Source organism: Neopsephotus bourkii, unplaced genomic scaffold, assembly GCF_033783945.1.
Source record: "Neopsephotus bourkii isolate Nb327-2 ecotype Australia unplaced genomic scaffold, CSIRO-AGI_Nbou_v1 NB_53, whole genome shotgun sequence".
NCBI classification, from domain to species: Eukaryota; Metazoa; Chordata; class Aves; order Psittaciformes; family Psittacidae; genus Neopsephotus; species Neopsephotus bourkii.
Window position 1 is genome coordinate 7,049,300 of NW_026900570.1, and position 12,563 is coordinate 7,061,862.

Genomic DNA, 12,563 nt, shown 5'->3' on the forward strand with positions numbered 1-12,563 from the left:
TTTACATGGTCTGTGTCACAGTGAAATAATACCGTCTACCTTGGGCAGAGTCTTGCCGCTTTTTCCTAAGTGGTTGCTTTGCCAAAAAAATTTCAGTAGCATTTAAGATAAGAAAATCTTTTGAGCTGAAATGATTCTCCTTTTCATAGAAAGGGTCCTTTAAGAAAAGATGTTACAAACCAGTAATTGGCAAGAAGGATCTATGCCATTTTGATTTCACTGGGGGTTTATCTGTCCTGTGACTATGAAGTTTTGTTTTCTGTAGCTGTCAGTTTATAGTTTTTACTGCAAGTTTTTAAAGTCTTGTCGATTGAGGTTAAATCATCCACTAAAGTTTTACTCAGCGTTTTGGGATGTGTAATCTTACACATAGATGAAACGTGGAGTTAATGACACACTGTAATTGCAGTTGTTTCAAGTATTCTAATTATAATACTTAGACCTGTTTTTATAAGGCTGAGGACTCTGCATAATGGAGCCATTGTAACTGTAGTTAAAGCATGGTAATCTAAGCCACTGTTCTGCCATTATTAAATAAAACGTTCCTTGGAAACTAAACCTGGAGTTTAGTTCTAGGTTAGGAATAAACTAAAAGTTTAACTTCTTAAAGTTAACTTCCTAGTTAACTTTAAGAAGCTCAAATTAGAAGCTTAGAACTTAGAAGCTTAACTTCTGTAGTATTTTTCATTTACTGTTGACACACTATTGTATAGTATATGTAGAATTTTATTATTCCAGTATTGCATAAAGCAGAGTAATGCTAAAGCATGCATATATGAAATAATGATGGTAAACCCACTGTATTTTGAAATTTTCTGCAGCTTGTAGTTCAGCGGCTTGGTTTTGACACACGAGTAACTATCTTGGGTCATGTGCAAAGAGGCGGAACCCCTTCAGCTTTTGACAGAATTTTGGTGAGTAAACCTAAAATACTTACTCATGACACACCACATAGTGCAACTACATTTTGATTATTTATGTGGGGGTGGGGTGGTTCTTTAGCTGATAAACTTTACGAATCCAATTATTATATTGCATTAACTGTTTGGATAGCTCGAATTCAGAATAGTGAAGCATTTTGTGTAAAGGAATCTGTATTAAGATTAAATAGCAAAGCTTCAAGAACAGTTGTCCATATTTAAGGGTATTAAACAGCCTGTGACATTTTCATCTACCAAGGAATAAGTGGTTTTGGTTGGATTTACAGTGAAATCATGACAAGTTCTGTGATTGGAAGCCTTGTCCTTTCAAGCACTTGCTTGGAAACTCAAACATTATGTATTTTCAGGCAAGTCGTATGGGTGTGGAAGCTGTGCTTGCCCTTTTAGAAGCGACTCCAGCTACCCCTGCCTGTGTCGTATCCCTGTCTGGAAACCAGGCTGTCCGTCTGCCTTTGATGGAGTGTGTGCAGATGGTGAGTTCCTGGCAAAAAGCCAGTTTACAGTTATTCATTAACTACAGCAGACCACTGTGTACAATAATTGTCTATTGTCATTAAAGCACTGATGGGAATATGTGCAGCACTTTCTCACATGTGAGAATAATGAACTTCATGTGTGTTTTCTATGTGTTATTATTTATTTGCACACTACCAACAAATACGAAATATGTTGGGTTTTGTTTTTTTTTTTTTGTGGCTGTTTTTTTTTTGTTTTGTTTTTATTTCCTTTAAAATGTCATCTGGGATCGTCTGTTTTTATTGCCATAACAAATTATTGAGATGCTTGCATCCATTTACATGTCGTGACAGTTAGGTTTCTGCGCTAAAACTGTTCAGCTTAAACAGAAAAAAATAAAACACAAAAATAGATACATTGATTTTTATTTTTCTTCCCAGGAAGGCTTTAGGTGTCTGCTTCTACTTTGTTCTTCTCCTTTCCTCTGTAGTTTATGCTATGATAAAAGGTAGCTCATAAGTTTATGAAATGTCAATATTTATTTTTTCCCTTTAGAAAGTTATTTCAAAATTATCTATTTACTGGAATATATTAAATAATCAACTTCCTGTGTTTTTTAAACACACTGAGTAATCCACTTGTTTTTTCAAGACTCAAGAAGTCCAGAAAGCCATGGATGAGGGAAGATTTGTTGAGGCTGTTAGGCTTCGTGGAAGGTATGGCCAATAACTTGTATTGGTTTATTTACTGTAGAAAAGCTGAATTGCTTTGCTGTTCTGCTGGTGCTTGGCATTTTGTTTTAAATTTAATACCCATATGCTTTTATGTATTTAAGAATAATAGAGAATACAGAAGAAGAGTTGTTGAAATAGAATAACTAAAATTCTTATCTCCATAAAAACATGTAAAGCAAAGAAAATTAGTTCAGTACTGTGTCAGACTAGTCAAGCAGACTGATACTAGGCTAACTAGTCACAAACAAAAGAATTATGTGTTGTATGAGCTGTCTGGTAGCAAACATATGTCTGTTCAAGATTTTGAGGCCAATCCCATGTGCTTATTTGTTAAGTAGCTGGTAGTTTTCCAACAGTAATGTTGGAGGGAGACATTCTGCTCTCGTGTCAACAGAGCCTTTTCTGTTTCAAGTAATCTGGTAATAAAATGCTTTATTGCTGATCTATAAATATACTGGCCAGCTATATAGTTATTTTATGTTTTCTTACTATTTTGTGTTTTCTCACTGTCTTACAGGATTGATTATTTTCCAGTGTGTTCTCATTTCCAGTTTTTATGGCTTGCATTTGTCTTTGGTGCTAATGTTACATACCTGTTCTAAAGCATTTCTTTAAGATAACTGAGTTGAAAAAAATTACTCTTTTCTTAATTTTGATTGATTATTTATTTATTTAGGAGCTTTGAAAACAACCTTAACACCTACAAATTACTGTCGCACAAAAAGCCAGATGCCGAGCTTCCAAAGGTAAGGATTTTTTTTTGAGTGTACAGTGCTTTTGGGATATCGTAACAAATAACATTTTTTTCTACTTCTCTCCCCATCATACTGCCTTAATTATCTCTTCAAACCTATGACATAGCATGATGAATTTGTGTATAAGCTCCGGCTGTGGAAGTTTTCATGCATTTTGCTTATGCAAAAATGCATGTTTTTTATGTTTTCTAAATTCCTACAGAGTGGCTAAACTTTCCCAAAAGTGAGTCAGTTACAGTTTTAATTCTTTACTTATATTTTGCTCTCAGTATTAATTTCAAAGCCATAAAAATAAAACAATATTAATGCATTTCAGTGCCATTTTAATTTTTTTGGTAATGGATTTTATTTTTATCTGTTGTAAATCAACACTTACTGATGCCAGTACTAAATTATGCTGACAGTTTCTTAATCAAGGATAGTGGGCTCTGATTTACGTGGAAATAAGTTTTCTATTTCATGGAATACTTCATACACAGAATATCTGCATTTCATGTTTTTCAATTAAAATTTAATGCAAAGATGCTTGCTATCTTTTTACACATAGTAGCGCTCTTGGTTTGTATACCCTTACAGTGAACATTCAGGAATAATCTTTCTGTTACGTTTTTTTCTTCTTAATGCAAGTATTGATGCTTTTTTCCTCTGGGAAAGAATCCATGATCTGAATGATACAGGATTTATCAGTATAAAATGTTCTTAATTTGAAAACTGAAAACTGTTGTGGTTTTAGAGTTGGGTCTGTTGTAAAAAAGACAGAAATTTTTAATAGTATTTTGTAGCTAGATTGTGTGATTTTGGCTACTTGTGATGTTCAGTCTTTAATGCTTACATCCATTTAGATGTAGTTGTTTTACCTACAGTACTCACCTACAGTACACTTAATAACAAAGCAATATAAATGGGAGCAAAATGCTTAAGTAGGGAGTACACATTATTTATCAAAATATTTATTATTTCATGTTATGTTTTTAATACATCATTCTCTTTTACGTTGCCCCTGGTTTTAATTAGAAATGTATATTTGATATATCAGACTTTGTATTAGAGTCGATTAGTTGCTTACTTGGGATGCTCATTGAACTTGGGGAGACAGTATATAAGCAGTTACTTTGGGTTGTTAGGGGAAGCTTTAAAAACTGTTATAACCTGAAAACAGATGATATTGAGAAATACATTGAGTGCTTCTTTTTACTACTATATTGTCAGCTGCTCTAAAAACCTGGCTGATAATTTAATTTAAAAGTTATCTGTTCTGCTTTGCATGGTACTGATGATCCACACCAAAATGCTATGGTGCTAGAATTGGTTCCTGCTCTTTCCTGTTCTGGGTAGTTTTGCAAAAAGGTACTGCTTTGATAACATGAAACTGGTTGAATAACCAGTCAGAGCAATCGGAGCAATCCCAGGCACAGCTACTGGTTGGGCAGAGAATTGATTCAGAGCAGCCCTGTGGAGAAGGACTTGCGGGTGTTGGTTGATGAGAAAATGAATATGAGCCAGCTTCAGTGTGCGCTTGCAGCCCAGAAAGCCAACCGTATCCTGGGCTGCATCAAAAGGAGTGTGACCAGCAGGTCAAAGGAGGTGATCCTGCCCCTTTATTCTGATCTCGTGAGACCTCACCTGGAGTATTGTGTACAGTTCTGGTGTCCTCAACATAAAAAGGACGTGGAGCTGTTGGAACAAGTCCAGAGGAGGGCCACGAGGATGATCAGGGGACTGGAGCACCTTCCATATGAAGATAGGCTGAGAAAGTTGGGGCTGTTTATCCTGGAGAAGGCTGCGTGGAGACCGCAAAGCAGCCTTCCAGTATCTGAAGGGGAGCAATAGGGATGCTGGGGAGGGACTGTTCATTAGGGACTGTAGTGATAGGACAAGGGGTAATGGGTTAAAACTTAAACAGGGGAAGTTTAGATTGGATATAAGGAAGAAGTTCTTGACTGTAAAGGTGGTGAGGCACTGGAATGGGTTGTCCAGGAAAGTTGTGAATGCTCCATCCCTGGTGGTGTTCAAGGCCAGATTGGACAGAGACTTGGGTAACATGGTTTAGTGTGAGGTGTCCCTGCCCATGGCAGGTGTGTTGGAACTTGATGATATTAAGGTCCTTTCCAACCCTAACTATTCTATGATTCTATGAATAACAGGGTAATTTGTGTTTCTTGAACCTGTCAGAGCTAGAATATAAAAAACCTGAATAACCTTACCTACAAACCAAGTGAATTGTGATAAAGTTTTATTTAAAACTAAACACTCTTTTTAGAAAAAAACACAAACTCTTTGTTTCTATGTGATAGTATGCAAAGGGAAAAATATGTGTATGTATCTTCTATTTAAGTTTTGCATTAGGCTTCAAAACTGCCTTTCCTATATTCTAATATTTAGTACCTCTGTAACTGTGTACGATGGACACGTTAACTGTGTTGTATAAATTGAAGTGCTTATTAAATGTTTGGTTGTGGTTTTTTTTTTTGCAGACTAATTTTAATGTGGCAGTTTTAAATGTTGGTGCCCCTGCAGCTGGAATGAATGCTGCAGTAAGGGCTGCAGTGAGAGTTGGCATAACTGAAGGCCATAAAATGTTTGCTGTCATTGATGGATTTGAAGGTTTTGCTAGAGGGAAGGTCAGTATGACACATGTGCCTGCAATAGTGTGTGTCCCATTTCACACCACCACCTTTGTTGATTTTCTTAGAAGTTATGTTCTGTCATAACTGTTGTGAGAAGCAATTCTGTAAGTTATTTCCTAAGGATATATAACATCCAGATCGTAACTGTATTTCTCAACTATTTAACTCTTAGATTCATACGCCTTAGGTTTTGCTAATCACATGATGCAGAGCTACAGAATTAGTGCAGATGAATCCTACCTTTACATTTTGGTCAGCATTTAGCATATGGCAGGTTTTCCACAGAATATTAACAGATGAATCGCCAATTCTGTACAATGAGTACAGAATGTGCACCTGTGTAGTTCCTTTGCTGTAAGAAACTGCATGGTACTTGTTGAAGGAGGAAGCTATTTTGGTTTGCTCTCCAGGTGAGTTAGATTCTTCTGTTTCCCTGTCTTAAGAATCAGTTGGTATATTGAGGAGAAACTGGATACAAGACATGATTTGTTTTATTTGCCAAGTTCATTTTTGGTGCTTTTTGAGCCCAAAGCCTGTTCCAACAGCTTTACATTAAATAGTACCTGGTGTTTGCTGCATGTCAGGAGAAGTAATTGGATAATTACTTAACAGAGTCTCCTTTTTTACTTTTATTCAAAGATAAAGGAAATCAGCTGGGGAGATGTTGGAGGCTGGACTGGTCAAGGAGGATCAATTCTCGGTACAAAACGGTAACATCAGTGTTTTGCCAATTGATATGATGAATGCTAGTACTTTATGTAGCCACCATATGATTCCATGCTCTTCTCCTTCCACAGAATATTTTAAGTGCTTAGGTTTTTTATTTTTCTTTAAATCATTACTTTGCAAGTCGGGTACTTGTACAAGCAAGTACTGTACAAGCCCTGAAGGGAGAATGAAAATGGGAGTCAGGACCTCGACTTAAAAAATTCCTGGGAACCTTGCACTTAAAAGGATTGCAAACTTGTTTCCTTATAGTTGACATGAGTCCTTACTTGGTTGTCAGGAAGAATTATTTGTGTGGACAAATACATAAAACAAAAAATATTGCACTGACTGCTCTGTTCTAGCTTAGTAATTAGTTCTTACTGCTGCAGAGTCTGTACATTGTTTTTATTTTTCTTTTGGTTTAATAATTTTTAGTACTCTTCCTGCAAAATATTTGGAGAAGATTGCTGACCAGATGCGCACTAACAACATTAACGCCCTTATGGTTATTGGTGGATTTGAGGTACACTGAAATGTCTAATTATGTTTGAGTAGAATTACTAACAAAATGAACCATTTATATTTTAATTTTTACCCAATTTTCATGTAAAATGTCTTTGGTTATAACAAATTTTTTTATATACAGTACAAGTAGTGTTTAGTATCAAAAGTATTGTTAATCACAGATTCTGTAGAAAATTGACATTCACGACAGTGGCCAGTAACTGTTGCAAAACAGGATGTGCTAAATGAATAAATAAGGTAATACAGCCTGATAGTGTTGAGACACCATAACAGGTTGCCTGGAGAAGCAGTGAATGCCCCATCCTTGTAAGTACTTCAAGGCCAGACTGGACAAGGCTTGGAGCAGCCTGGTCTAGTGGAAGGTGTCCCTGCCCATGGCAGGGGAGTTGAAACTAGATGAGCTTCTCTTCCAACCCAAATGATTCTGTGATTCTATGCTAATATTTTTTATTAATAAATATATATTATTTTTTACTTCATTAGTTCCAAGTTACAGTTTATACTGTATCAGTACTTAGAACATGCAGAAGTTCTTGATCTTTAGCAGTAATTGCACCGTGGTTCCTTTTTTAAGCTGCTTTGTGTCACAGTGCATTTCAAAATCTGTAGTTGGTCTAGAGAAATATTTTCTCTTTTTCCATATTTCATGTTTATTTTCTTTTACCAAAATAAGAAGTTTTTTGAAACCTTGATTCGGGAAGTATTTTGCCAACTGTTCCAGGGAAGACATGCTTGTTGCTTTTGCTAAGGAATGAATCATCCGTTCTTTCCAACCTGTTAGGCAAGGTCCTAGTTCAGGAATATTAAGATTTCAAATCAGTAGTAACAGTACCAGAAGATTGCGGAACTAGTTTGCAGTTGTTTACGTTGTATAAAACACTTTTTTATGTCTGAATTATATATTCCTATGAAAGTGAAAGTTCTATTTATTGTTTGTTTTTAAAAATGTACCTGTTTTTAATGCTTTCTTTTTTGTGTGTGTGTGTTAGATTTAGTTCCTTAATGCTTTGACATGCTGAAGTATGCTGTGGTAGAAATGGCTCCCCCTGTGGCCCTTTCCGTTTTTTCACTCCAATTTTGCCCTTGTTTTATTCATCCTAATTTTTCACCCAATGCCTGTGCCCAACAGGCATACCTTGGACTTCTGGAATTGTCAGCTGCCCGAGAGAAATATGATGAATTCTGTGTTCCAATGGTTATGGTTCCTGCAACTGTATCCAACAATGTACCGGGTTCAGATTTCAGCATTGGTGCAGATACTGCTCTGAACACTATAACTGATGTAAGTCTATTCTGGTGTGTGCGCTTGCTAACAAAGCGGTTCTGTTTAAAACTGTCTAAATTGGCTAGAACTGGATATTTTTATGGACCAGAACTTTGGAAATATAGTTTGGAAAATTTACAGTTACTTGATAGAGCCACCTTCATGGTGTCTCTTAAAAAAGAGGTGGTTTAGGATCCCATGCATTTCTGTTAGGTTTCCTCTGAAACTATAGGTTTCAGATGTGATATGGACATTTATAAACTACAAAATGAGATGGCATGTATCTGTTGTATATAGAAGAAAGAAGCCTAAACTAAGACTTGGTGATCATTTGAGGCACTGTAGAGGAAAAATCCCCCTTATATGTAGAGTATCAGTATAACTAGCTGTAACAAACACTGCATGAATGTTCTGTTCAGGATATCCGTATTTGTGTGACATGTTTATTCCTATAATAGAGAGTGTAAGGTCCACTATTCTCTAATAATAGGTATTACATGTTTTCTACTAATAACAGATTTACCAAGAAGAGTTGAGACATATTATAAAGTATATTGTAAAAAAATCACATCCAATAATATGCTATATATTAAAAATGGATTTATTAATACAAAACTGAGTTGGACAGAAAGCACTGTCAAACACCATACAAATTAAGATGTCAGGTAGGTACGCACAATTACAGTTCATCTGGATCACCTGGAGAAGAATTAATCCACTGCTAAGAAGAGCAACTCTATATACTATGACATAAGCAGTGTTCAAGGCCAGGTTGGACAAGGCCTTGAGTAATATGGTTTAGAGCAAGGTGTCCCTGCCTGTGGCAGGGGGATTGGAACTTGATGATCTTAAGGTCCTTTCCAACCCTAACTATTCTATGATTCTGTGATTCTATAATCTGCAGACACATACATATTGCAGGTACAGTTGTAGAGTGTCCATAGTTTATTTAAAACACAGCAAAGAACTAATACAACACTCATCTTCAAAATTTAATTTACATTTTCACTTCCAAAGAAGAAACAGAATTATTTTGTATCTTAGTGAATTACTAGATTATAATACAAGTTTCACTTTCTGCTTTTGTTTTCAGTTGTGTTGGACCAGAATGTAGAAGTTTTCACTGATTGTACATAGTGAGCTACATTTTAAAAAGTGAAAAATCACAAGCAGAGTGCTTATGTAAAGCGGGAAAAGACTTTCAAGTTGGTTCTGAAAATTACAATATTATTTTCAGAAAAATGATTCTTCAAATGCTGTTAACTTCAAGAGCACTAACATAATTTTCACCTGTTTTGTTTTTTTTTTTAAATGCTAACATAAATATTTTTATCTTTAGCAAAATAAACCTTTTAGTTAGGAAATCTTAGTTTCCTTAATTATTGCCTTGAACAAGACCATAGCTTAAACTAACTAAAATTTACCTTGAACATGTTCCTTATAGACAACTTAGGTTATAAATGGTGATGTTTCCAGTTCTGGTAAATAAAAATATCTCTCCAAAATGATCACAAATTAAGGTGAGTAAAATGATTGTGCATAACACCTACTTTTCTTCTTTCCTTTCCTTTATAAGCTTTATTTACCTGACTTCTTTTTATAGGTTATTTAATCTAGGGAGGATACATCATAGCCAGTCTCTCCCTCTTTGCTGCTGTGTTTTGCTTTGTATTTAGGTTTCTAAGTATTATTCACATTCATTGCATAATAAAAAGTCATTTTCTCCAGATTTTCAGGGCAGTAGTTGAAAACTTCTCAGAATTATATTATTTTTTTCTTTTTTTATTACTAATAGCTTCTGTCTTGGTTTTGCGTTTTATTTTCTCTGGATTTTTCTCCGAAATAAGTAGAATGTAACAGCTTTGCAAGATTTAGATTCAATCCAATGGAAATTATGTTTTTTATTTTTTGGGGGGGGGGGAAGGAGCAGACTTTGGGGGAAACATTTCTGCTTGGTATCTTTTCACTTTTCTGCTCTGATGTGATTCACTAAAACTGATAATGAAAATATATCCTTTCATTCTTGTGTCATATTTTCAGATCAGGTTCAGTAGTGATGATGACCCTATTAAATGTGACTAGTAGAGTCAGTACAAGTCCTACAATTGCCAGTGATAAGTGAAAGTAGCACTGACTGATATATAAATATCCATTATATCTAGTTTGCCGCATTTTTTTTCTTATTGCCTCTGTTAGATCAATAAATGCATCATAGTTTCCAACACTCTCAGATTAATACCTCTTATGAACACCAAATGTCATCACACTTAGTTTTTCTGTGGTATTGTTCTTCTATATTTTTGGCAACTTTTGGTAAGGTAAGTACATTTCTGCTGGGTAATGAGCCCTTCTTAGTGTTAGGCATTACTAGACGCTTGTCAGTATTAGTTTGTTTGAAACTTGTAAAGTATGTAAATGGTACCTCGAGACATTTGCAGATAAAATGTGTTAAAATGCTGCATCTGCATTAAAAAAAAAATAATAAAAAAGAGACCAAGAGATACATAACGTCCAAATGAGAGATTAGATAGGAGTGTTCTTTTCCCTAATTCATAGATAGTAGAAGGAACATTTCTTAGTAATTAAAATTTAGATTCTATAACATATTTGTGAGCCTCTTGAAATGTTCATTTTTTTTTCATTTTTGCTTTAAAATGTAGGCTTGTAATCAGTAGAATAGTAGAATTTGATCTGTCTTTGAATAGTGTTTTAAATTTATGATATGCTGTATCTTTTACTTTTTTCAGAATGTTATTGACAACAATTGTCAATGAAAACTCCAATATAAAATACCTAGAGAAAGCTGAATGTTTATGTACCTGGAAAGGGTATGCATAAGGCTTGTATATCTAGATACACACATTAAGTTGTTCAGGACTGAAGGATAAGAACGTGAGCTTTGAGATTTCTGTTGAAAAGGAAGGATCAGTAAAATAAGTACCATAATAAAAATATCTATGTTCTCAACTGCGTGTTGTTAATTCCATGAAATGAGTAGAATATTATCTCAGATAGGTGACCTCTGGAATGTGACAGCAAAGAAGTGTTAGGGTTTTTCCTATATAACCATGAAGGCTAGAAGTTTCTTTTTAAATTAAATGGATTGCATAAGCAGTGCATTTTGCACGGAGAACTAAAAAAGCAGAAACCTACTCCATAATTAAGCAGAATGAATAAAAAATTAGGCTCTTTCAGGTACGGAACATGGAAAGAGATTGGAAAGGATGAAAACTTAACTTAAAACCATGGCCTGCTGATGGGCTTAGTGTTAACTGGTGGAAAAAGGAAAAAAAACAGAACAAGGTATGGAAGAATATGTATTTGGTTAAGGAGATTTAGAAGTAAATGGGAGATTAAAAAAAAAAAGAACCTGAAGAAGGAAGAGGCTAAAACTCACTAATCTGTTTCTTTGACAATCTGTCTTCTCCTTTCATCAGAGAGAAGGGGGTACAGGTTGATCAATTGGTTTTACAAGAAAAAGAATAGCAAACAGCCACTGAGGAGTGAAGAGAGCTACAGTCAGAATGCCTTAGTGCCATCCATCTTCATGCATTTCCCTTGAAAAACACAGACTCCTGTATGCTCCCAGTGCTGGTACTAGCATATATGGCTTCACATTAATCTCAGCTAGGAAGCTGAAAATCAGCTTGGCTAAGCTAGCTAACCAGTTAAATTTTCATCTATCCACTTCAGTCCTAGCAACAGCTGCTGTGGAGCTAGGGCAGTAAATCCATCCCTTTCAGTGACTATTTGCATTGAGATCAGCATGAAGTCAACAAACCACAGTCTTTGCTTGATTGTGTGTATTTTTTTAAAAGCATCCTTGGTTATGACAATACTCTTTTTTAATAACACATACAATAGAAGGGTGTGAAATGGTTAAAACATTTTATTGACGTAGTAAGCATCCCTCTGTAATCTTACTGTAGTACTTATTTAAGAAAAAGTAGTTGTAAAGCAATTATTAAAACCTCCCATTAGCTGTTTACCCTTTGTAATTATTAAGTGACCCTTTATTGAAAATATTATCATATTTTGCTGCAGTGATGCAAAGATGTTGCATTATAATCATCTAATGCTCATGCTTGGTGAAGGTACAGTCTTTTGATATGTTTGCTGAGATCACTTGCATCAAATAAAACGGCAATATTTAATGCAAGTAAAACATATCATAACTGCATTTTAACATATCATAAATGCAGACTAACTGATTATGTTAGTTATTGCTCTAAACCTCCCTTTAACTTGGTTTTCCAAAAGGTCTGAATATAAAACTTTTTAGGGATACTAATGTTTTGCAGATCTTCAGGAAGCCATGTGGTTTTACCAGACTGCTGCGACAGTGTATATCTTTATTTTTCAGTAGAAGTAAAAATTCAAAGCAGCCTCAGCTAAGTTGAGCTGGGCAGCTACTGAAATTTTCTCAATAAAGCCTCATCCACTTGAAAAATCCATCTGTGGCTCTTCTGGCTGTAGTGCTTCTCAGAGCTACAGGTCTTAAAGTGCGGTGTTCTAGGCTGTGTTTGGACTTACGAAGATGAATTCTATCACTG

At 35.2% G+C, this 12,563-nt stretch overlaps 1 protein-coding gene across 3 annotated transcripts in view; it reads left to right on the plus strand.

Annotated features, from left to right (window-relative positions):
* Positions 1–12,563, plus strand: part of PFKP (phosphofructokinase, platelet) — a 44,630-nt gene that overhangs the window by 22,082 nt on the left and 9,985 nt on the right. For 2 of the 3 annotated variants that reach the window (XM_061349828.1, XM_061349811.1), the window contains exons 10-17: positions 822–914; positions 1,289–1,414; positions 2,049–2,113; positions 2,808–2,877; positions 5,361–5,507; positions 6,153–6,223; positions 6,657–6,744; positions 7,876–8,028. In XM_061349828.1, coding sequence (XP_061205812.1) covers positions 822–914; positions 1,289–1,414; positions 2,049–2,113; positions 2,808–2,877; positions 5,361–5,507; positions 6,153–6,223; positions 6,657–6,744; positions 7,876–8,028 — 813 coding nt within the window. The remainder of the gene's footprint in view (positions 1–821; positions 915–1,288; positions 1,415–2,048; positions 2,114–2,807; positions 2,878–5,360; positions 5,508–6,152; positions 6,224–6,656; positions 6,745–7,875; positions 8,029–12,563) is intronic. The other variant, XM_061349819.1, reaches the window with a different exon arrangement.